The 25,564-nt window shown below is 47.2% G+C and overlaps 3 protein-coding genes across 8 annotated transcripts in view; all 3 read right to left on the bottom strand.

The window, feature by feature from the left end:
* The window catches only part of LOC106587673 (unconventional myosin-Va), a 92,845-nt gene extending 89,744 nt beyond the window's left edge, over nucleotides 1-3,101 (bottom strand). For all 5 annotated transcript variants that reach the window (XR_014382840.1, XR_014382839.1, XM_045708926.2 and 2 more), the window contains exon 1: nucleotides 2,825-3,101. Coding sequence is in view for 3 of the 5 variants with exons in the window: in XM_045708926.2 (XP_045564882.2) it covers nucleotides 2,825-2,881 (57 nt within the window). In the remaining 2 variants the exon portion in view is untranslated. The remainder of the gene's footprint in view (nucleotides 1-2,824) is intronic.
* A 1,787-nt stretch (nucleotides 3,102-4,888) lies between these two features.
* On the bottom strand, nucleotides 4,889-9,694 carry arp19 (cAMP-regulated phosphoprotein 19). Its single transcript, NM_001141240.1, is given in 3 exon segments — nucleotides 4,889-5,282; nucleotides 6,618-6,691; nucleotides 9,522-9,694. Coding segments are annotated over 3 exon segments (291 nt in total). The 5' UTR covers nucleotides 9,573-9,694; the 3' UTR covers nucleotides 4,889-5,116.
* Nucleotides 9,695-10,470: 776 nt separating this feature from the next.
* Nucleotides 10,471-25,564, bottom strand: part of LOC106587663 (atos homolog protein A) — a 36,952-nt gene continuing 21,858 nt past the window's right edge. The window contains exons 2-12 of one of the 2 annotated variants that reach the window (XM_045708921.2): nucleotides 24,386-24,573; nucleotides 24,048-24,244; nucleotides 21,987-22,112; nucleotides 19,672-21,799; nucleotides 19,274-19,393; nucleotides 18,868-18,956; nucleotides 14,250-14,346; nucleotides 14,002-14,160; nucleotides 12,112-12,180; nucleotides 11,500-11,738; nucleotides 10,471-11,334 (exon numbers count right to left, since the gene is read on the bottom strand). In XM_045708921.2, the coding sequence (XP_045564877.2) occupies nucleotides 11,181-11,334; nucleotides 11,500-11,738; nucleotides 12,112-12,180; nucleotides 14,002-14,160; nucleotides 14,250-14,346; nucleotides 18,868-18,956; nucleotides 19,274-19,393; nucleotides 19,672-21,799; nucleotides 21,987-22,112; nucleotides 24,048-24,244; nucleotides 24,386-24,573 (3,566 nt within the window). In that variant the 3' untranslated portion in view covers nucleotides 10,471-11,180. Of the gene's footprint in view, nucleotides 11,335-11,499; nucleotides 11,739-12,111; nucleotides 12,181-14,001; nucleotides 14,161-14,249; nucleotides 14,347-18,867; nucleotides 18,957-19,273; nucleotides 19,394-19,671; nucleotides 21,800-21,986; nucleotides 22,113-23,276; nucleotides 23,417-24,047; nucleotides 24,245-24,385; nucleotides 24,574-25,564 lie in introns of those variants that run through there. The other variant, XM_082969617.1, reaches the window with a different exon arrangement.

The following is a 25,564-nucleotide window of genomic DNA, read 5'->3' as shown; positions in this document are numbered from 1 at the left end:
GGCATCCTAAATGTGTCAGTGGATATGCTCTTGAAGTAGGGCCCGCCACCTTGGGACCGGAGCCTACATCCCCAGGTGGTGCAGCACCTGTGGGACAAGTTCGGGAGGGTGCAGGTGGACTTGTTTGCCTCTCTGGACAATGCACACTGCCCCTATGGTACTCCATGTCGGAGCCACCAGGGCCTCTGGGCTTGAATGCTCTGGCTCACGATTGGCCAGGGCTGGAGCTTATGCATTCCCCCCTTATCCCCTGATCCAGGCTGTGCTGGACAGGACCAGGATGGCAGAGCATCGTCTGCTTCTGGTGGCCCCATACTGGCCCAGACCACCCTAGTTCAGCCTTCTCCTGTCCCTGTTGTCTGGGACACCTTGGCAACTTCCCCTGAGACCGGACCTGCTGTCTCAGGTCGGGGGAACTCTGTGGCATCCGAGGCCGCACCGCCTCAGTCTGTGGGCTTGACCACTGAATGGCACCAATGGTCTATGTTAGGACCACAGGAGGGTGTAATGAACACCATGCAGAGCACAAGGGCGCTGGTTACAACCGCGGCATACCAGTTGTGCTGGCAGTTGTCCTGCTCTTGGTGCACTGGTATTGAGGTTGTGCCCGAGTCATGCAGGGTGCAGTATGTCCTCCAATACCTGCAGTCTCGCTTGGATAAGGGCTTGGCGGCCTCTACACTGAGAGGGTATTTGGCAGCTATATCTGCCTGCCATGTGGGGTGGATGGACAAGCCAGTGGGGCGCCATCCCTTGGTCTCCAGGTTTATGAAGGGGGTTCGTTGCCTGCGTCCAGCTAGGACCCGCTCAACAGCAAGCTGGGATCTGGATGTGGTCTTGGCAGCTTTGGCAAAGCCACCTTTCGAACAGTTGGAGTCTGCCTCCCTGAAACACCTCTCTATGAAGGTGGTTTTCTTGGTACCGATTACATCCATGAAGAGGGTGGGTGAGCTCCATGCTCTTCCGGTAAGTTCTGTGTGCTACCGGATGGACCCTGGACATCACTCCGCCCCAGCCCTTCATTCCTCCCGAAGGTTCTGTCAGACAGGCATGTGAACATCCCTTTTTATCCTGTCTCCTTACGACCCTCCCGGCAGTCGCGGGGGAGTCTGGGCCTCCCTCCGGCATGCTGTGCCCTGTGAGGGCACTGGCTACCTATGTGGAGCGGACACAGTCAGTGAAAACAACAGACCAGCTCTTTGTCTCACTGGATCGTGGACACGATAACGACAGCATACCGCCTGGCTGGCAGGCCAGTGCTGGGATCTGTGGTGGCACATTTAACACGAGGTGTGGCTGCGTCCTGGGCTCTACTGAGAGGAATGCCCCTCGCTGAGATCTGTGCTGTGGCCAGCTGGGCTTCCTCTTGCACCTTTGCTAGGTACTATCGGGTAAATGTGGCACCTTCCTCTGCAGTTGGTTCAGCAGTCCTGGGCGTCGCCTCCCTGTTCGGGGACTGTGCCGGGACCCCCTTCCACATTGACGGCCCCTGTGTTTCGGTCCCGCGCTGGGACTTTGCCGCTGGCTGGCCAAGTCCCTCTAGCACCGACTAATCTGGTACGGTATACCAATATCTTGGAGTGATCCAATATAGTGAAACATAACGAAGGTTATGTATGTAACCACGGTTATGTGAGCTATATGGATCACCCCAATCCTCTACGGTGCTAGAGGCGCCTCAAAAATGATGTAGAGAACGTGTGTCGTGGCCATGGGGTCTATATATAGGGGCGGACCCCAGCTGTGACACAGGTGTACACAGGAGTAAATCTGTAAATCCTCACCTCGGATGTATCCCTCCGCCACAGAGTGATACCAATATATTGGAGTGATCCATATAGTTCACATAACCATGGTTACATAAGTAACCTTTGTTCAGCTGGATGCAAAGTTTTGGAACTTTCAGCTAGAAATATCCGATGTAAAACAAACATGCATGGCTGACTTGTAGAATACGGAATAACGTCATCTCTATTTGTGATATTTCTATCTACGTTTGCATACTGAACATGGTCATGGATGCAAAAAGGGGGGGAAAAAAATCTCAAAACAAATCGCGTTGACGTAAGCGAGGCCCGTGACGTCACCACTGGTATCAGCATCATTCCTCTCTCCTCGGTACCCAAACCGAATCCCAGCCTCGAGATCAAATAAACAGCCTTTATAAAACTCCTTTATAAAACACAATAACAAACATCACTGTGCGACTGCCGGTTGACAAAATAACATGATTTATGTAGGTCAAAAAACACCATTCTCCATCGTAGCCAGTGCGATGCTAAATGTATACCAAAATAAAAATCGTATTTTTAAAAGTGCATCAACCCCGACCTGACATTAAGCCGAATAATAAAACATTTAAATTGACGGTCATTCTGAGCGGGGGGCTATGAAGGGCAGAGACAGAGGCCGAATCGCAGAACCCATAGCCTCGGCGCTTTGTCAGCTGAGCTGCTTCTGCTGCACCCATTTTAACACAGCAGAGAGCTAAATATAGAAGGCGCCTTCACTCAGTCATAGGCTACTGCATGTCAACCTATATGTACTGTATATTGCCCCAGGCTGTAGGACGCTGCTTCAAACGCTTTTCATTCGTTCCAAAAACCACACACTGGTTTGATAATCACCTCCTGTGCGTTGTTCGAAGCTTTGTGACCTGTCAATCTCAATGTTTGGTTTAAAGACTTCCCTCTCATTCATTCCCGCCATCAACGAATGAATGATTATAAACAAGCTCTTTGCTTTGTTCTCATTGAAGAAGGCGCTGCAGAAACGCTATAAACGCACAAGGCAAAGCAAATACCGATCACGTTGGTTATATTACCTTTGTGTACAGCTCTGACGCTGCCATACTGGTGGAGCTGTCGTGTCCTTTTTCCATGAATCTCAGCAGCTAGATTTCAACATCAGTAGGTCGCCGCTCTGTTTTTTCCTCGCAGTTAATAAAAGTCCCACCAGGTTTTAGGTTACTCTCTTTTTAGTGTACAGCACCTAGCGCCGTCATACCTAGAAAACCTCAATATTTTAGCATCTCTCGAAGCATTATGGGAATTGATGATGGATAAAATGATTCAGTGAAACGCGGTTGTTGCCATGGCCTCGGAAACATGGCTAAACAGCGCTCCGCTGTGGCCAAGAGGCGACATCGCTTTAGTTCTGCTGGTTAGAAGCCTGCTAGTCAGATATTAGTCAGATTCCGTTGCAAAACGTTTAGTCTGTTTACTATAGGAGCCAAACGGAAGCAAACAGAACGAAACGGGGAGGAACCTACCTGAATTTGTTCAACAGAAACTCATGTTCGATGCCAAACGTTTTCCGTTTGGATTGCAACAGACTAAACGTTTTGCAACAGAATCCGACTAATGAATACAGCCCTGGTTGCCATAGGCCTGATAATTTAGCCCCCTTCATCCCAGGTGGGACATAAAGCTGCAACAATCTTCTTCCACAAGGGTCTGTCGGTCTTTGGCCTCAGCTTGTGTGTCTTAAGTGGGAGATAAATCCAGATTATTTACATACATTTTGATCAAGACTTATCTTGGTGGTGCTTCGGCTCTGCTGGTGTTATCCCTCATCTAATACTAACTGGCCTCTACATTTGCATACATAATTCCTTTGTATACAATCCTTCATAGATGATTGTATGATCTGTCAATGCATGGAGTCAGTCATCAAACACCCAACAGCCGTTTGTGCAAAACTAGTTTATTTACAAAACGGCACAAAGTGACGGGGGGGTTGTGGATGGGGGCAGTCATACACACACACACCTTAACTATTCAGTCCTTCAGCTTCAGACCCTTGATGACCACACCCCCACTAGTGGACTGGCCCGTGCATATATACAGTAGAGCACTATATAGGGAATAGGGTGTGATTGAGATCTGTAAAGATATGCTGGCCAAAGGGGGTAGGTGTGTATGAGGGTGTGTGTGAGAGAGAAAGAAGGAGAGTGGGAGTGAGTGTGTGTGTGTGTGTGTATGTGAGAGAGTTGGGGTGTAGAGGAGTGTGTCTGTGTGTGAAAGATGAATGAGGGTGTGTGAGGCCAAAGAATTTGGAGTTAAATGAAGATGTCTTTAGAACCCCCGTCACATCTACATTCCCCAGTGGAGGCTGCTGAGGGGAGGGCGGCTCATAATGGATGGAACAGAGTAAATGGAATGGCATCAAACACATTAAAACCATGTGTGATACCATTCCCCTCCAGCCCTTATCATGAGCACATCCTCCCCAATTAAAGGGGCCACCAACCTGTGACATTCACCCCTCCCTCTGGTCTGAAAACAGAGGTTACAAATAGAGGTTTTATGGGGCCATACATGTTGGTGCTTTTCCATTGAGACTTACACGAGTGGGTCATCAGTGTTTTAATGTAAGCTCTAGTGTTATCAGGAGGTTGATGCTAAAGACTTGGGGCAGGCAGAATCAACAACCTCTACATCATTCAAGACAGTAGCTTTGTGAGAAGGTGTTAAAGTTCATAGTTTACCATTATTATGAAAATGAGGTTGAAAAGTACCCAGGGCCTGGGCTTGACTCCAAGTCAGAACAGGTCCACTGGAGCCATGGCCCAGTGAGACATGGGTGCCGACCCGGGTAGACGGAAACAGAAAAGTCAGAGTATTTTGGTAAAACACTGGGGTAAATCCTCATTGAAAACTCGCCAATAGTGCACTACTTTTGACTAGAGCCCTATGTGGCAGTGCGTATAATGTAGTGCACTACACAGAAAGAAGGGTATGATTGGAGATTCCCTATATAATGCACTACTTCTCACCACCAGAGCCCCTTGGACCCTGTTCAAAAGTGGTGCACTATGTAATGAATAGGTTGCCACTTGGGACAACAATGTAGCCTTTAAACAGAACAACAGTAGTGAGAGGTTCTGGTCAGTCATTATCAAGGTTCTATTCAATCACATTACAGCATCATTTAGATGACAACATAACACCAACAATGTGTTTGGTAAATCATAATATTCTACGTTAAAACATTCTAAAAGGCTGATTTCAGCCTCACTCCTCTCCAACACAACTAGAAATATTTACACAATCAGTTAACAGGACTGGAGATGACATTCAACCCTCTAGACCGTCTGCCTGTCCCAAATGGATCACTATGCCCTATGTAGTGGAACCGTTTTGGGCCAGATGCTCATAGGGCAGCCACATAGGGCTCTGATTGATAATAGTGTACTGCATAGGGAATAGTAAACCATTTCAAAATCTCTGTCTCCCCAGTCTGGGCCCTCCTCCCTCCTGTTACAGACTCTCCAGGTGTGCGTCCCAAATGGCACCCTATTCCCTAAATACACTGAGTGTACAAAACATTATGAACACCTGCTCTTTCCATGACAGACTGATAAGGTGAAAGCTATGATCCCTTATTGATGTCACGTGTTAAATCCACTTCAATCAGTGTAGATGAAGGGGAGGAGACCGGTTAAAGAAGGATTGTGAAGCCTTGAGACGGATTGTGTATGTGTGCCATTCAGAGGGTGACAGATTTAGGTGCCTTTGAACGGGATATGGTAGTAGGCGCCTGTTTGAGTGGGTCAAGAACTGCAACACTGCTGGATTTGTCACGTTCAACAGTTTCCTGTGTGTCTCAACAATGGTCCACCACCCAAAGGACATCCAGCCAACTTGACAACTGTGAGAAGCATTTGAGTCAACATGGGCCAGCATCCCTGTGGAACGCTTGACACCTTGTAGAGTCCATGCCCCGACGAATTGAGGCTGTTCTGAGGGAAAAAGGGGGTGCAACTCAATATTAGGAATTGTGTTCCTAATGTTTTGTACACTGTGCACCTTTGACCAGGGCCCACAGGGCTATATAGGGGATAGGGTGTCATCTGGGACACAGAGTCATCTTTAAAGTCTTCTCCTGTAGTGGAGTCATCCCAGTCCTCCCTCTCTCTCCCTTCTACACATCCTCATCCTTGCTTTCAGTGTATTTTTACATGAGAATAGAAAATAAACAAGAACAGAGAGGGTAGGGGAGGAAGAGCAGGAAGAAGAGGGAGCCATAACAGAGTGGAAGGTGAGGGGAAGCAGAGAGGACTGGGTGAAGAGGATGAGGGACAGAACCAGGGACAGGCAGTTAGGGGTGCGTGCCAGTTTGCTGGCCACCAGAGAAGGGTCTCTCTGGGGCAGAAGTAGACAGGGGGAGGTAGTGAGACAGGAACAGGTGTAGTAGGGTGATTGTTAGGAGTATTGACAGGGTTAGAGACAGGACAGTGTGTATCAGCCGGCCAGTTTGCTGGCCACCAGGGAAGGTTTCCTCTGCGGCAGGTCCTGAGGTGTAGGGATATGGTCTCCTGTGATCTCTCCTCCTCCGCACTTCTCTGACGTGGCTGCAGGAAGCTGCTTGTTCTTCACCTTGGCCTTGGCCATGTTGTAGTCCCCAGAGTCAAAATACTTTTGCTGCAGAGAGAGAATGTTAAACTTAAAACAAGCTGCAACTTTTTTTTAATACTGTCTAATTGATGCTAAGAGAGAGAGAACTGTGGACTTGTGGGGATAGGTTAGGAGAGAAGGTAGGGAAGTAGGTAAGGCTGTGGACTCACCCCCTTGGTCAGGCGTTTGCGTAGCAGGTCGGAGCCTCCAGGTTTGTGCCCCAGGTTTGGGTAGCGAGCCTTCAACTTGGCCTCCTCAACCTTCTCTGGACTGATCACCTTGTCGTCCATCTCCTGAAACACAAACAACAATTGAAAGCTTTTCTGTGGCGCAGCTGGCTAAAGGCATTGTCAAGCGGGTGGTCACGTGTTTGCGAGGCATTGTGCCCAGGGTTCGAGCCGTTGTACGGACAGTGTACCCGAAGCTATGCTAAGCAAGCACACTGTGGTCTGTCACATCAGCTCCTGAAAATGCCTGCACAACACATACGCCACCCACATGGACAACACATGCAAACACATGGACCACCCACGCGGAGGGAGCAGGGCTGTTACTACTGGTAGGGAAGTCAAGCTTTCAGCCTGCTGCTCCCCCTATGGACGCTCTAGTCTAGAGCGCCTGGTTAAATTGTGCTAAGAACTGCAACGCTGCTGGGTTTTCACGCTCAACAGTTTGCCCATGTGTATTAAGAATGGTCCACCACCCAAAGACATCCAGCCAACTTGACAACTGTGGGAAGCATTGGAGTCAACATGGACCAGCATCCCTGTGGAATGCTTTCGACATCTTGTAGTCCATACCCTGGCGAATTGAGCCTGTTCTGAGGGCAAAAGGGGGTGCAACTCAAAATTTGTAAGGTGGTCCTAATGTTCTCTCACAGATATTGTCACAGGACAAACTCAGCAAAAAAAGATACAGGGTCCTGAAAAAGGGACATCTTTCAAAGATAATTCGTAAAAATCCAAATAACTTCACAGATCTTCATTGTAAAGGGTTTAAACACTGTTTCCCATGCTTGTTCAATGAACCATAAACAATTAATGAACATGGAGCTGTGGAACGGTCGTTAAGACACTAACAGCTTACAGACGGTAGGCAATTAAGGTCACAGTTATTAAAACTTAGGACACCAAAAAGAGGCCTTTCTACTGACTCTGAAAAACACCAAAAGAAAGATGCCCAGGGTCCCTGCTCATCTGTGTGAACGTGCCTTAGGCATGCTGCAAGGAGGCATGAGGACTGCAGCTGTGGCCAGGGCAATAAATTGCAATGTCCGTACTGTGAGACGCCTAAGACAGCACTACAGGGAGACAGGACGGAGAGCTGATCGTCCTCGCAGTGGCAGACCACGTGTAACAACACCTGCACAGGATCAGTACATCCGAACATCACACCTGCGGGACAGGTACAGGATGGCAACAACAACTGCCCGAGTTACACCAGGAACGCACAATCCCTCCATCAGTGCTCAGACTGTCAGCAATAGGCTGAGAGAGGCTGGACTGAGGACTTGTAGGCCTGTTGTATGGCAGGTCCTCACCAGACATCAGCGTCAACAACGTCGCCTACGGGCACAAACCCACCGTCGCTGGACCAGACAGGACTGGCAAAAAGTGCTCTTTACTGACGAGTCGCGGTTTCGTCTCACCAGGGGTGATGGTCGGATTTGCGTTTATCATCGAAGGAATGAGAGTTACACCGAGGCCTGTACTCTGGAGCGGGATCGATTTGGAGGTGGAGGGTCAGTCATGGTCTGGGGCAGTGTGTCACAGCATCATCGGACTGAGCTTGTTGTCATTGCAGGCAATCTCAACGCTGTGCGTTAAAGGGAAGACATCCTCCTCCCTCATGTGGTACCCTTCCTGCAGGCTCATCCTGACATGACCCTCCAGCATGACAATGCCACCAGCCATACTGCTCGTTCTGTGTGTGATTTCCTGCAGGACAGGAAAGTCAGTGTTCTGCCATGGCCAGCGAAGAGCCCGGATCTCAATCCCATTGAGCACGTCTGGGACCTGTTGGATCGGAGGGTGAGGGCCATTCCCCCCAGAAATGTCCGGGAACATGCAGGTGCCTTGGTGGAAGAGTGGGGTGACATCTCACAGCAAGAACTGGCAAATCTGGTGCAGTCCATGAGGAGGCGATGCACTGCAGTACTTAATGCAGCTGGTGGCCACACCAGATACCGACTGTTACTTTTGATTTTGACCCCCCTTTGTTCAGGGACACATTATTCAATTTATGTTAGTCACATGTCTGTGGAACTTGTTCAGTTTATGTCTCAGTTGGTGAATCTTATGTTCATACAAATATTTACACATGTTAAGTTTGCTGAAAATAAACGCAGTTGACAGTGAGAGGACGTTTCTTTTTTTGCTGAGTTTAGCTAGCTACCTAGCTAAGGACAAAACAAACACTGGCCTTCAGTACAGCGAGGGGCGAGTCACTGTTGACAGACCGCCAGATTGCCTTCTTTAGAGTAGACAACAGTAGTCAAGCCACTGAAAGCAACATAACTTCGCTAACGTTAGATGGCTTTGATGGTGGTAGGTAGCTAGTTAGATTACTTGTTGGTTAATGTGGTTAAAACTAGCTGGCTAATGTGCCAATGATAGTTGGTTAGCAAGCTGGCTAAAATAGACACAAACCGACATATTTAACGTTAACTTGTTAGGTCATTATCCAATAAGCAAGTCAATTAACGTTGGTTATTACTTCAGGAAAAACAATAATTGGGGGATTTGTTCTGCTTGTACTTAAATAATCATGACTTGATTAGTTAACGTTAGCATTGTGGGCAGCTAACGTTAACTATCGTAGCTAGCTACCGCGTTAGCTAGATGAAATCCGACCTTAGTTAACGTTAGCTTAATATCGAAAAGCCCTGCTAGTTACGACTACAAATAGTTATGGAAAACAGCTTGATTTGATACCAACTGGCATTTATTAAGACAACTGATATTGTTGATAATCACGACAGATAGTTAGAAAGGATTAACGCTAACGACGTTACAGTAGCTAACGTTAGCTAAAAACCTGCCATATCATATGATAGTGTGCATTGCAGTGCAGCTTGACTGTCGTTGGTTAGCAAGTGGTTGTGTTTCAGACAAATAAACATACATTCTGGTCATTCACCTCCGTCGTCTTTGTCCCCTCAATTTCCTCCGACATTTCTGTGTAACCTCGATCCCTGGCAAAGTCGAGAAGTAAACACAATCTGAACTAAATCCTTGCCCTGGCTTCCTCTCCCATACGAATCCGTGCGACCGTTAACTATTAGCCCCCACAAATATGTCTGCCCGATCTGACGTCATTCTTTAGCAGAGGCGCGCTCATCCGTCTTCCTCTAAAACTGTCGCTTGATATTTGAGCAAGACAGAAGTGGAGCCTTTTATTGAGCATCAACTTTACTCGACTTAATTCATGCAACCGACATTCACTACAAACGTTTTTGACATCAGATTTGAAGTGGTGTTTCCCAGTATATTGCATGATGGTAAATGTCGTGTTTTTGTTGCTGTAATGATAATGGACTGCATCAGAAGGCTTTGGCCATCAAGTCCAATGTCATGAAATAAGCGAAATTATACACATTCTTCCTTTGATGGACCATGATCCATATGTTATATTGAAGGCCAGTGATTGTGGGAGAACTGCCAGAGCTGAACCAGTGACTCTGGTTATGGAGCGGAGCCACCACCTGTGCCATGACCTCTTGGCAGCTGAAGCCTGCAGCAGTAGGCCTACACTAAGAAAGAAGGGTCAGGTTACATATATTAGTGGTTTACAGACAGAAGAAAAGTGTTATTTAATTGACAAGGATTTGAATGTAGTTCCCCAGTGTGTATTCTTTGTCTTCTCCACAGGCCACTTGATCATGGACATCTGACTCCAGGACCAACCTGCTATGACCAATGAGGACTTTACGTTTTATACTACTGTAGAAATACTGACTAATTTTCATATCATCTTTATCATATGTATAAGAACAATATGTTTTACATTAGTTAACATGACATGGACCTCAGTTGTCCAAGACACTCAAAATAAAAGAGACACAGACACAATGCAGCTTTCAAGATTGCTTTAAGATATATATATATTTTCAGATCTGAGTTAATGTCAAAAATACACATTATGATTTACAGAGTTTTGCACTACATCATAATGCTGAGGATGATAGATGTCACATAAGCAGTAACTGAAATATTAATTTAAATATTAAATAACTGACGGTAAACAAAGAAAATTATGTAAACACTAAAGCTACATGTTACTCTCTATTGCAACACTTCAGAGATTTGTTTTTGTAACAGTACAAAAAAATATTAGAATATTATTCCTTTTGATTTCCAGTCATGGAAATACACAGTGCGCTTTTTCAATGTCGTCTTGTAATTTTCTCAGTCTCTTGATTGCTTGTTCTGGTCAGTCAGTGGTCCATGGTCGCTAACGTGAATTTGATGTTTGTTTTAGCATGTCTTTAATACATTTTCTACATGTATAAAGACATGTTTGAGCTTCACAGAAAACAGCAGGGTTCTGTAGGACCAGGAGCTGTTCATGGTCAGATGGTCAGCAGAATCTCCAGGCCTTAGGTATCTGGGACGGAGCCTGTCTGGACTGTTCCACACGAGAACGCTGAGCCCAGCTCTCTGACAGCTCTCTCTGTGGGTGTGCGTGTTTGCGTCAGTGCAGTTAGAGGAGTGTGTGTGTGTGTGTGTGTGTGTGTGTGTGTGTGTGTGTCAGTGCAGATAGAGGTGTGTGTGTGTGTGTGTGTCAGCAGCGCGGGGAGAAGGCTGGGTCAGCTGGGGACTCTGTGTAGGACTTGAGTTCGTAGGCCGCTCCACTGTCTACCTCCATAGACTTCCTACTGAACAGCAGTCTGATATCCCTGTGGAGGTACACTTTACCTGACCTAGAGGTCTGGAACCTGGAGGGGGGGGGGGGGGTGAAGAAAGAGCTAGATTAGTGCCAGTACAATGTTTTCCTGTTCAGTTTGGTCTTCTGTCCAGTCTTGACTAACAGGTAATTTATTTGATTGACAGGTGAGATGTGATTGACAGGTCAGCTGAGCCAGGTCAGGTGTCTTTCTTACCTCAGGTGAATGAGGTAGCGCAGGATGCGTTCCTGGCCGAGGGAGAGGGCTTTCCTGCTGCTGACGTGTGTGTGTGTGTTGTCTGGGCTGCCGTGTTTGTGTGAGTGTGAGCTGTCCCGTCGAACCGGGACAGAAAAGGTCCTCTGACGGAGGAAGGTCTGGTGGCCGGCAGGCATGGCTCTCAGGTCATACACCACCACAAACATCTTCACCACCGTCTTATTGGGGTTAAATAAGGTCTGGGAGAAAAAGAGGGCAGGAGAGAGAGAGAGAGAGAGAGGGCAGGAGAGAGAGAGAGAGAGAGAGAGCAAGAGAGAGAGGAGAGAGCAGGAGAGAGAAAGTGGGCGGGAGAGAGAGAGAGGGCAGGAGAGAGAGAGAAAGTGGGTGGGAGAGAGGAAAAGAGAAGGGGTTAACATACTACAGTAATGTATTTCTCTCTGTCCACACTTAAGGTCTCCCTCTCCTAACTCTCTGCTGGAACGGGAGCTGGCCCATCTTTCCTTTGTTCTCTCTGTCTGGAGTTATTATGTCAGCAACAATGACACGCATGCACACACATTTAAACAAAAGTCTTCAATGTGTATAATCCACAGAGTGTAAATCTGTCCTCACCACTTGAATGGTTCCTGATGGAGGGACGCGGTAGCCCCGTTTACCCAGAGTCTCCAGGTTGATGACTCCCTGTAACAAAAACAACACACACACTATTAATATTGATCTGCACTGTGAGCAGTAAGTGTGTGTATATATATATATATATATATATATATATATATATATATATATATATATATATAAAAACGCAACATGTAAAGTGTTTTACCCCATGTTTCATGAGCTGAAATAAAATAATTCCGAAACAAAAAGCGAATTTCTCTCAAATCTTGTGCACAAATGTGTTTACATCCCTGTTAGTGAGCATTTCTCCTTTTCCACGATAATCCATTCACCTGACATGTGTGGCATATCAAGAAGCTGATAAAAAAAAAAAAGCATGATTATTACACAGGTGCACCTTGTGCTGGGGACAATAAAAGGCCACTCTAAAATGTGCAGTTTTGTCACACAACACAATGCCACAGATGTCTGACTGCAGGAATGTCCACCAGAGCTGCTGCCAGAGAATTAAACATGAATTTCTCTACCATAAGCCTCCTCCAACGTAATTTTAGAGAATTTGGCAGTAAGTCCAACCGGCCTCACAACCTCAGACTATGTGTATGGCGTTGTGTAGACGAGCGGTTTGCTGATGTCAACGTTGTGAACAGAGTGCCCCATGGTGGTGGTGGGGTTATGGTATGGACAGGCATAAGCTACGGAAAACAAACACAATTGCATTTTATCAATGGCAAATTTAAATGCACAGAGATATCATGACGAGATCCTGAGACCTATTGTTGTGCCATTCATCTGCAGCCATGATAATGGAATTTATATGTTTAAAGTACTGACTAAAGAATTCCACCCTGAAACCATATAATTGTATGAAATGTATTAGAATCATAAATGTATAATCTGATGATGTGTGTAGTTTTAGTCAGAATTAGGACCTTTTGCTCCTTTTTAGTATGTAAGCAGGGTGCAAGTGTGAAACAAATGATAAGAGGAGCTATCGACAGACAAGTTGTACTACTGTGTTCCTTACAGGACATCCTGTCCCCACCCGTGGAGTGGAGAAACTGTTAGGCTTGCAGAAGATTATGAAACATGTTGCAGATTAAAGAAACAATGCATCTGTGTAGTGGAAAAACACCGACTGTCTGAGCAAGGCGTAGCTTAAGATTGAACTTGTTTGTGTGTGTGTTATAAAGACTGTGTTTGCATTTTTGATTTCATAACGTTCTGGTGAATAAAGAACCAACCTTTTGCATAAGCTGAGTCTTTGCCTAATTACTATTAAACCCAGGGTCTTACAAACCTCGGGGATTGGTCAAAGCTTAAATGATTGTTTAGTTATCATCATTGTGATTGAACATTCTCGTGACAAGCCATCACCTCATGTTTCAGCATGATAATGCACGGCCCCATGTCGCAAGGATCTGTGCACAACTCCTGGAAGCTGAAAATGTCACAGTTCTTCCATGGCCTGCATACTCACCAGACATGTCGCCCATTGAGCATGTTTGGGATGCTCTGGATCGACGTGTACAAAAGCGTGTTCCAGTTCCCGTCAATATCCAGCAACTTTGCACAGCCATTGAAGAGGAGTGGGACAACATTCCACAGGCCACAATCAACAGCCTGATCAACTCTTTGTGAAGGAGATGTGCCGCGCTGCATGAGGCAAATGGTGGTCACACCAGATACTGACTGCTTTTTCAGTCATGTGAAATCCATAGTGTAGGGCCTAATTCATTTATTTCAATTGACTGATTACCTTATATGGACTGTAACTCAGTAAAATCTTTGAAATTGTTGCATTTAAATTTTTGTTCAGTGTATATAAAGTTTGTGGGGGGATATATATAATATGCCTGTGTATGTTCTGTAGGTGTGTCTCACCATGTATGGCGAGGGTGCGTTGTCGTCAGAGACGCTGTAGAAGGAGACGTCGACGGGGAAGGTCATGTGACTGGGGCAGAAGGTTCCGGAAGCACCCACCTCGGCCGTGAAACCCTCCACTGACCCCAACGACTCCAGGCGGTAGTTCAACACACACTCCTGTAACACACACACGCTTTAGGTCATACAATGCATGTACACTTATGTGAGTGAGTGAGTGAGTGAGTGAGTGAGTGACTGAGTGGTACCTCAAAGTTGCCCAGTAGACTGAGGCTGGCAGGTGGAGCGCTGGCACTGAACAGCGGCTGAGGCTCCTCTGACTCCTCCACTCTCTTCACACACACTCTTCACAACAGAACACACAGTAGAGGGTTAAAAACGGGTTCACACACACACACACACACACACACACACACACACACACACACACACACACACACACACACACACACACACACACACACACACACACACACACACACACACACACACACACACACACACACACACACACACACACACACACACACACACACACACACACACACATTGGTCGATTACTTCATTTGTTGAATCATGAAAATTAGAGATGGCTTGCAGACCCTGCAACCCTGGAATGATTTGGACATGCACGAAATATGCTAATATCAGTCCTATGACTTGAATGGGATTTGTGCCACAAATGCTAAAATATTACTATTTGGAAACAGTGTCAGGGCAGCTAAACCAAAGCATGGATTGCTGTCATGCGGTCTAAATCTGAATTTATGATTCAACATGACTAATACTGTATATTCAAACACTATCAAACCTTAATCAGCTATGTATGTAGAAGCATCATCCTCGGCTCAAACTGACCTCTAATCCCTAATCCACACAGTAACCCAGCGGCCAGATCAGAGCAGAGCAGGGCCTCTGACTGTAGCGCTGTGCACAGCTGCCATTTTGAGTTGAGTCTCACTGTCAGGTCAGTAGCAACAGTACTAGCAATACAGCCACCAGAACAGCAGGTGGCAGTGTGAGAGGACAGGACAGGGCTACAGTACAGTACAGGCCTGGACTGACTGAACACTGATGTCTAGTAAGAACATCTCACCTACCAGTCGGCTCACTCTCTATTGAACCTCTAAGTGGTAGCAATTGAGTTTGAGGACAAGGTTATTAAGGACCTAAATCTGACCATGGATCTATGGTGTGTACATGATGAGTCTAAATCAAATCACATTTTATTGGTCACATACACATGGTTAGCAGATGTTAATGCGAGTGTAGCGAAATGCTTGTGCTTCTAGTTCCGACAGTGCAGTAATATCTAACAAATAATCAAACAAATTCACAACGACTACCGTATACACACAAATGTAAAGGGATGAATAAGAATATGTACATATAAATATATGGATGAGCGATGGCCGTGCGGCATAGGCAAGATGCAAAAGATGGTATAAAATACAGTATATACATATGAGATGAGTAATGTAGGATATGTAAACATTATTAAAATGCCGTTATTTAAAGTGACTAGTGATACCTTTATTAAATCCATTTATTACATTTATTAAAGTGGCCAGAGATTTGAGTCTGTATGTTGACAGCAGCCACTCTGTGTTAGTGATGGCTGTTTAACAGTCTGATGGCCTTGAGATAGAAGCTGTTTTTCAGTCTCTCGGTTCCAGCTTTGATGCACCTGTACTGACCTCGCCTTCTGGATGATAACGGGGTGAACAGGCAGTGGGTTGGGTGGTTGTTGTCCTTGATGATCTTTTTGGCCTTCCTGTGACATTGGGTGCTGTAGGTGTCCTGGAGGGCAGGTAGTTTGCGCCTAGTGATGCGTTGTGCAGACCGCACCACCCTCTGCAGTTGCCATACCAGGCGGTGATACAGCCCGACAGGATGCTCTCGGTTGTGCATCTGTAAAAGTTTGTGAATGTTTTAGGTGACAAGGTGACAATTTCTTCAACCTCCTGAGGTTGAAGAGGTGCTGTTGCGCCTTCTTCACCATGCTGTCTGTGTGGCTGGACCATTTCAGTTTGTCCGTGATGTGTACGCCGAGGAACTTGAAACTTTCCACCTTCTCCACTACTGTCCCTTCGATGTGGATAGGGGGCTGCTCCCTCTGCTGTTTCCTGAAGTCCACGATCATCTCCGTTGATTTCTTGATGTTGAGTGAGAGGTTGTTTTCCTGACACCACACTCCGAGGGCCCTCACCTCCTCCCTGTAAGCCGTCTCGTTGTTGTTGGTAATCAAGCCTACCACTGTAGTGTCGTCTGCAAACTTGATGATTGAGTTGGAGGCGTGCACGGCCATGCAGTCATGGATGAACAGGGAGTACAGGAGAGGGCTGAGAACGCACCCTCGTGGAGCCCCAGTGTTGAGGATCAGCGGGGTGGATATGTTGTTTCCTACCCTCACCACCTGGGGGCGGCCCGTCAGAAAGTCCAGGGCCCAGTTGCACAGGGCAAGGTCGAGACCGAAGGTCTCGAGCTTAACCTGTCTGGGCTAGGGGGCAGTATTTTCACGGCCGGATGAAAAACGTACCCCAATTTAAACAGGTTACTACTCTGGCCCAGAAACTAGAATATGCATATTATTAGTAGATTTGGATAGAAAAGACTCTGAAGTTTCTAAAACTGTTTGAATGGTGTCTGTGAGTATAACAGAACTCATATGGCAGGCAAAAACCTGAGAAAAATCCAAGCAGGAAGTGGAAGTCTGAGAATTGTAGTTCTTCTTTTGATTCTCTATCGAAGCTACAGTGTCTGTGGGGTGACGTTGCACTTCCTAAGGCTTCCATTGGCTGTCTAAAGCCTTCAGAAAGTGGTTTGAGCCTTCTCCTGTCACTGGGCAGAGTATAGTAGGTCAGTTACTGAGTGGTCCGCCTGGCAACAAAGGGATTGGATATGCGCAGTGACACGAGCACGCCGTTCCTTCTTTTTCTTCTTGAATGAATATGCTATTGTCCGGTTGGAATATTATCGCAATTTTACGTAAAAAATATTGATTTTAAACAGCGTTTGACATGCATCTAAGTACGGTAATGGAACATTTAGACTTTTCGTCTCTCGTTCCGCGCTCGAGCGTTATGCCTTTGGATAAGTGATCTGTACGCACGAACAAAACGGAGGTATTTGTACATAAATATGGATTATTTGGAACAAAAACAACAGTTCTTGTGGAAGTAGCAGTCCTGGGAGTGCATTCTGACGAAGATCAGCAAAGATAAGAGAATATTTCTAATACTAATACAGAGTTTAGGTTGCCCCGAACTTGGCGGGTGTCTGAATAGCTCACCGTGATGGCTGAGCTATGTACTCCGTAAAGCTATTTTAAAATCTGACACAAGAGGTTGCATCCAGGGGTAGTCTATCTACAATTCTTTAAATAATTGTTATATATTTTGTCAACGTTTATGATGAGTATTTTTGTAAATTGATGTGCACATTCACCGGACGTTTTGGTGGGAATACATTTTCTGAACATCACGCGCCATTGTAAAATTCTGTTTTTGGATATAAATATGAACTTTATCAAACAAAACATACATGTATTGTGTAACAATGTCCTAGGAGTGTCATATGATGAAGATCGTCAAAGGTTAGTGCTTCATTTAGCTGTGTTTTGGGTTTTATTGACACGTCCTTGCTTGGAAAATGGCTGTGTGATTATTTTTGTTTATGTACTCTCCTAACATAATCTAATGTTTTGCTTTCGCTGTAAAGCCTTTTTGAAATCGGACAACGTGGTTCGATTCAGGAGAAGTGTATCTTTAAAATGGTGTAAAATAGTTGTATATGTTTGAGAAAGTTGAATTATGACATTTTGTTGTTTTGAATTTGCCTCCCTGATATTTCACTGGCTGTGTCCCGCAGGTGGGACGCTAGCGTCCCACGTAGCCCATAGAAGTTAATGACGAGTTTGGAGGGTACAATGGTGTTAAATGCTGAGCTGTAATCGATGAACAGCATTCTTACATAGGTATTCCTCTTTTCCAGATGGGATAGGGCAGTGTGCAGTGTGATGGCGATTGCGTCGTCTGTGGACCTATTGGGGCGGTAAGCAAATAGGAGTGGGTCTAGGGTATCAGTTAGGGTGGACATGATATGATTCTTGACTAGTCTCTCAAAGCACTTCATGATGACGGAAGTGAGTGCTATGGGGCGATAGTCATTTAGTTCAGTTACCTTAGCTTTCTTGGTAACAGGAACAATGGTGGCCATCTTGAAGCATGTGGGGACAGCAGATTGGGATAGGGATTGATTGAATATGTCCGTAAACACACCAGCCAGCTGGTCTGCGCATGCTCTGAGGACGCAGCTAGGGATGCCGTCTGGGCCGGCAGCCTTGCTGCCGGCGTCTCAGGCTTTGGTAGCGGCCGTGTCAGTGGCAGTGTATTATCCTCAAAGAGAGCAAAGAAGTTGTTTAATTGTCTGGGAGCAAGACGTCGATGTCTGCGACAGGGCTGGTTTTGTTTTTGTAATCCGTGATTGGCTGTAGACCCTGCCACATACATCTTGTGTTTGAGCCGTTGAATTGTGACTCTACTTTGTCTCTATACTGACGCTTTGCTTGTTTGTTTGATTGCCTTGCGGAGGGAATAGCTACACTGTTTGTATTCGGTCATGTTTCCAGTCGCCTTGCCCTGATTAAAAGCGGTGGTTCGCACTTTCAGTTTTGCGCGAATGCTGCCATCAATCCACGGTTTCTGGTTAGGGAAGGTTTTAATAGTCACAGTGGGTACAACATCACCGATGCACTTGCTAATAAACTCACTCACCGAGTCAGCGTACACGTACGTCCATGTTGTTGTTTGAGGCTACCCAGAACATATCCCAGTCTAAATGTGTGTATGAGTTAGAGATCAGTACCTCTTCCCTGCGGTCCAGGGCAGTCCTTTACAGCTGGTCAGAGAAGAGTCCAGGTCAAAGTAACCCGTCTGAGTTCTCCTCTGAGGAACCTGAGAGAGACAACACACACATTTAATAATACAACATAACACACACAACTGTACACAAAACTTTATTGACAACATATACATCAAAACACCCAATTTAAACACTATAGCATGACAGCACACACAAGTATATAATAATAATAACAATAACAACAAGCACCACATGAATCACACAACTTTAAAATGATTCCATTGTTATGAACAACCTAGTCAGCATCAACAGGAGTTTAGTCAGAGTATTCATACTATTGAGGAGAAGATGAGTCATGTGGCTCCACACCCTGACTGACAGTGTGTGTGTGTGTGTGTGCGTGTCTTACAGGGCTGGAGAGCAGGGGCAGGCCGGTACAGGGGTGGAAGGCCTTGGTGAGGGAGGAGTCCAGAGAGTGACGGTTGTGTTTCCTCCAGCTGTTACACGGTCTCAGGGGCGAGGGAGAACGCTACGGGAAAAAAAACACACACTGGCTTTAATACAGCAATTCTCAACAACCATTTTAGACAAATGCCAAATACCCTATGTCAAAGATCCTTTCTCAAAATCTCTTTGTACTGTTAATAAACATTTTCCAAAAGTGGTAATATCCTCTTTCACATAGGCCGGATATTTAATTGAAGTTTCTTGGTGTTGGACAAAACAAGCCACACGGATGATATTCAACATATCCTGCAGCGTGTGGTGATTTTCTAATCAGGTGTCAAAGTCTTTGGGGACACTCACCAGGACAGTGTTGGGCTCTGTGCCAGGGGGTGTGGTAGCAGGACTGGGGGGGCTGCAGGACTTGGAGCCTGGGGGGGCCTGGTTCTCATCCTGGAGACTAGAGGGCTGGGTTCGAGGGCTGCCCTGAGTCCGTGAGGACGGAGTTCGAGACTCTGTCTGGGTCTGGTTGGGAGACTGAGTCAGAGGTTTCATGTGGTTCTGGATGAGAGCAGTGGTCTGGGTGTGGGTGAGCTTGGTGGTCAAGGTCTGTGCAGTGGTCTGGGTCAGGGTGGTGGTCTGGGTCACTGTTAGGGTCTGGATGGTCCTCAGGATGTTGTCTTTAGGTGAGGAGGGTCTGGGCTCCTCTTGGGGGCAGGTGGGGTGTAAACTCTTTGAGGTCTTGGCCCTGGGACTCTTGGGGCTGAGTAGTGGAGAGGCCCGAGTCTGGGACTGGGGTAGAGGCCGTGGGATGACTAGAGGAGAAGACTGGGGCTGGGGTGGAGGCCGTGGGATGACTAGAGGAGAAGACTGGGACTGGGGTAGAGGCCGTGGGATGACTAGAGGAGAAGACTGGGGCTGGGGTAGAGGCCGTGGGATGACTAGAGGAGAAGACTGGGGCAGGATTTGGAGTCGGGGGCTGACCTGAGTGTCTTCAAGTGTTGAACAGCCGTTTTGGGCTCTGGTTGGACCGTCTGTCTCTGGAGGAGTACCAGCTCTGTCTGTGCAAGCAGGTGTATGTGAGAGAGTGTGTGTGTCATGGCTGGGTGTGTAGCCGTTGCAGTGGCCACTGCTATGACTGTAGCCGCCTCTGTGTGTGGTGTGTGTGTCGGTGCAGAGCTTGTGTGTGCTGTGTGTATGTGGTTTGTGTAGCGGGCTGCTGCTGCGGCTGTGTGTTGGGGACAGAGAGGGGACAGACAGTCTGTCCTGAATCAGTCTGGTAATGTCCTGAACAGCATGGGACAAGAGACTACTGTCTCTCTCTCGCTGTCGGTCTCTCAATGCCTGTCTGTCTCTCTGTGTCTCCAGGTCTCTCAGTGTCTCCCTGACTCTGTCTCTGTCTCTCAGTGTCTCTCCATCTCTGTCCTCTGGGAGTCTCAGTCTGCGGCAGGCAACAGGTTTTGGGGACAGCGTCTCCCTGATAATAGCCGCTGCATCGCCAATGGGCGTGTCGAAAGGGGAGGGCGGGGTGTCCTCAGTAGGCGGAGCTCCCTCTGGCTCTTTGGTCTTGCTGAGCGTGGTGTTGTCAAGGTAACTGCCACGGACAGGAGTCTTGGTGTGGGTGTCGGGGGTGAAGAGGGCAGGGGGGAGATGGGGGGCGGTCGGGTCGCAGAAGTTGAGGCGCTGAGCGATGCGGGCGATGACTTCCTGTCTCTCCTGGAGCAGCGAGCCAATCAGAGGATTGGTCTCAGAGGAGGGTCTGGGGGAGGGGCACCGCGGGGGCTCTGCCAAAGAATAAGTCTTAAAGGCCCGGAGGGCTTCGGAGCCACGCCCCTTGGAGCTCTCGGCCCCGTTGACGGCCTTCCCATAATCCTCGGTGGTGTGTGTGATGTCATCGGAGGGGTCTGAGGTGAGGGCATAGAGCCACCTGACAGTCTTTCCCCCGGGGGGGAGGGGCAGGGTAGAGGACAGCTTCCTGTGGGGGCGGGGGGAGGGCCGGGGGGAGAGGGGGAGGTGGTAGGGGGATGATGTCTGCCCCTTATTGACCCGGGGGAGGTCTGATCCATTCTGGCTGGAATGACCATGGCTGTCTGTGGGGTCCGGGCCTCTCTTACTGGGCAGGGGGAGACTGGGAGGACTGGGGAAAGGGAGGCCAGAGAAAGGCAGAGCCACTCTGTTGTGACTCTCTTTAGAGTTGTGGTTCCTCTCGTACAGAGGCGGGTTAGGGTTCAGGCCTGGGTTAAGGCTAGGTGTCTTGCTGTAGAGGTTAGGGCTGAGGTTGGGCTTAAGGCTGGGGGTCTTGCTGTAGAGTGGGGCAAGGGTCAGGCCGGTGTGTATGCTACAGGCCAGGGTGGGGTAGGTGGGCTGACGGGGGAGTGACTGGACCCTGAGCCTCAGGGCAACACTCTGGGACACGTTAGGGACAGGGAACAGGTGCTCCGCTGGGGGCTGGGAGAACTGACAGACACACTCCTCATCTGCTGCACTGATCCTGTGGGACACAAACACACAGTCTTATAACTTGTGATCACATCAAATTATTTAGTTCATTTTGGAAAGTATTTTATGATTAACATTCAGTAACGATATAGAAAAATAATGGGGAAGTTGTTAAGATGTTCTTAGTGTATTCTTGTGTGTGTTACCTGTAGAGGAAGGTGTGTGTGTGTGTGTATTACCTATACAGGATGTTTCGGGGTACAATGCCGTGAGAAGCACTGAGCCAGGCACTGAGCTGGGAGAAGAAGACGTAGGAACGAACAGCCAACAGCAGAGTCTTCTCCTCTATAAACCTATCACCGCTCCTAGAGAGAGACAGGGGGAGGAGAGAGATTCAGGCCTTTGCTTTAGTTAGCAATGGCTAAGGAAATTAGCATTAGCAACGATGCCAATTTTTTTCATGGTCAGTCTTCGCAATATACAATATAGAAAGAGTGGGAGGCCCCGGTGCACAACACCAGTCTCAACGTCTACAGTGAAGAGGCGACTCCGGGATGCTGGCCTTCTAGGCAGAGTTGCAAAGAAAAAGCCATATCTCAGACTGGCCAATAAAAATAAAAGATTAAGATGGGCAAAAACACAGACACTGGACAGAGGAACTCTGCCTAGAAGGCCAGCATCCCGTAGTCTCCTCTTCACTGTTGATGTTTAGAGTGTTTTGCAGGTACTATTTAATGAAGCTGCTAGTTGAGGACTTGTGGTGTCTGTTTCTCAAACTAGACACTAATGTACTTGTTCTCTTGCTCAGTTGTGCACTGGGGCCTCCAATTCCTCATTCTATTCTGGTTAGAGCCAGTTTGCGCTGTTCTGTGAAGGGAGTAGTACATAGCGTTGTACCACACAGCGTTGTACCAGATCTTCAGTTTCTCGCATGGAATAGCCTTGATTTCTCAGAACAAGAATAGACTGACGAGTTTCAGAAGAAAGTTCTTATTTCTGGACATTTTGAGCCTGTAATCGAACCCACAAATGCTGATGCTCCAGATACTCAACTAGTCTTAAGAAGGCCAGTTTTATAGCTTCTTTAAATCAGCACAGTTTTTAGCTGTGCTAACATAACTGCAAAAGGGTTTTCTAATGATCAATTAGCCTTTTAAAATGATAAACTTGGATTAGCTAACACAACGTGCCATTGGAACACAGGAGTGATCGTTTCTGATAATGGGCCACTGTACACCTATGTAGATATTCCATTTGAAAAAAATCTGTTGTTTCCAGTTACAATAGTCATTTACAACATAAACAATGTCTACACTGTATTTCTGATCAATTTGATGTTATTTTAATGGCCCAAAAATAAGTGCTTTTATTTCAAAAAAATGGACATTTCTAAGTGACCCCAAACTTTTGAACGGTAGTGTATATACATGTTTTCTGTTTGATACGGCGGCAAAGTGGAATATTCCAATTTTTCATGTGCCACTAGCTCAACCTAGTCCTGACAAAAAGTGTGTGTCGTGTGTACATACTGTCGTGGTACAGGCTGCAGGGTGTGTGTGTGTGTGTGTGTGTGTGTGTGTGTGTGTGTGTGTGTGTGTGTGTGTGTGTGTGTGTGTGTGTGTGTGTGTGTGTGTGTGTGTGTGTGTGTGTACATACTGTCGTGGTACAGGCTGCAGGGTGTGTGTGTGTGTGTACATACTGTCGTGGTACAGGCTGCAGGGTGTGTGTGTGTGTGTGTACATACTGTCGTGGTACAGGCTGCAGGGTGTGTGTGTGTGTGTGTACATACTGTCGTGGTACAGGCTGCAGGGTGTGTGTGTGTGTGTACATACTGTCGTGGTACAGGCTGCAGGGTGTGTGTGTGTGTGTGTGTACATACTGTCGTGGTACAGGCTGCAGGGTGTGTGTGTGTGTGTGTGTGTGTGTGTGTGTGTGTACATACTGTCGTGGTACAGGCTGCAGGGTGTGTGTGTGTGTGTGTGTGACATACTGTCGTGGTACAGGCTGCAGGGTGTGTGTGTGTGTGTACATACTGTCGTGGTACAGGCTGCAGGGTGTGTGTGTGTGTGTGTGTGTGTACATACTGTCGTGGTACAGGCTGCAGGGTGTGTGTGTGTGTGTGTGTGTACATACTGTCGTGGTACAGGCTGCAAGGTGTGTGTGTGTGTACATACTGTCGTGGTACAGGCTGCAGGGTGTGTGTGTGTACATACTGTCGTGGTACAGGCTGCAGGGTGTGTGTGTGTGTGTGTGTGTGTGTGTGTGTGTGTGTGTGTGTGTGTGTGTGTGTGTGTACATACTGTCGTGGTACAGGCTGCAGAGTCCATCGCTCCAGTAGCAGAGCGTCTTGTTTGATTGCTGGGTCACTGATGGGGTCACTTGGGGGACTCTCGTCTCCATAGCAACAGTCTGGCAGCAGCATCACCTCCACCATGATGGGAATACTGTTCCTCCACAACACACACACCTCCGAGCGCACACGCCGCGCCTGCACACACTTGAACACACACAGACAGGGGAGGGTAACTGTGTGTGTGTGTGTGTGTGTGTGTGTGTGTTAGCTGAAGCAGTGTGTTACTTGGGTGGGGCAGTGTGTGTGTGTTACCTGGGGAAGTGTGTGTATGTTTGTGGACGTTACCTGTGGGAGTTTGTCGCTACACTCGTGCCTGTGTAGGGGCGGCAGGGCGGACTTTGCAGGGGGGCAGTGCAGCCCCTCGGTGCGACCCTTCACAGAACATTCTGGGGTCCGTCCCTCAGTGATCAACAGGGTCAGGAACACCAGGAAGTCCTCAGCATCGTACTCAAAGAACTCCTCCACCACCACATCTGGAAGACAGGGGAAAGAAAAACACTGGTCAGATACATTCTGATGGGGATACATTTCAATTTACGCAATTCAAGCAAGAACACGCATTCAGAGACCATAGACGGTGTAGAATGGGATAAGAACACGCATTCAGAGACCATAGACGGTGTAGAATGGGATAAGAACACGCATTCAGAGACCATAGACGGTGTAGAATGGGATAAGAACACACATTCAGAGACCATAGACGGTGTAGAATGGGATAAGAACACGCATTCAGAGACCATAGACGGTGTAGAATGGGATAAGAACACGCATTCAGAGACCATAGACGGTGTAGAATGGGATAAGAACACACATTCAGAGACCATAGACGGTGTAGAATGGGATAAGAACACGCATTCAGAGACCATAGACGGTGTAGAATGGGATAAGAACACGCATTCAGAGACCATAGACGGTGTAGAATGGGTAAGAACACGCATTCAGAGACCATAGACGGTGTAGAATGGGATAAGAACCACGCCATTCAGAGACCATAGACGGTGTAGAATGGGATAAGAACACGCATTCAGAGACCATAGACGGTGTAGAATGGGATAAGAACACGCATTCAGAGACCATAGACGGTGTAGAATGGGATAAGAACACGCATTCAGAGACCATAGACGGTGTAGAATGGGATAAGAACACGCATTCAGAGACCATAGACGGTGTAGAATGGGATAAGAACACGCATTCAGAGACCATAGACGGTGTAGAATGGGATAAGAACACACATTCAGAGACCATAGACGGTGTAGAATGGGTAAGAACACGCATTCAGAGACCATAGACGGTGTAGAATGGGATAAGAACACGCATTCAGAGACCATAGACGGTGTAGAATGGGATAAGAACACGCATTCAGAGACCATAGACGGTGTAGAATGGGATAAGAACACGCATTCAGAGACCATAGACGGTGTAGAATGGGATAAGAACACGCATTCAGAGACCATAGACGGTGTA

The sequence above is a fragment of the Salmo salar genome, chromosome 26 (genome assembly GCF_965601325.2).
Source record: "Salmo salar chromosome 26, fSalSal1, whole genome shotgun sequence".
In the NCBI taxonomy this organism is placed as follows: domain Eukaryota; kingdom Metazoa; phylum Chordata; class Actinopteri; order Salmoniformes; family Salmonidae; genus Salmo; species Salmo salar.
This window is presented reverse-complemented; position numbering and strand designations above follow the sequence as displayed.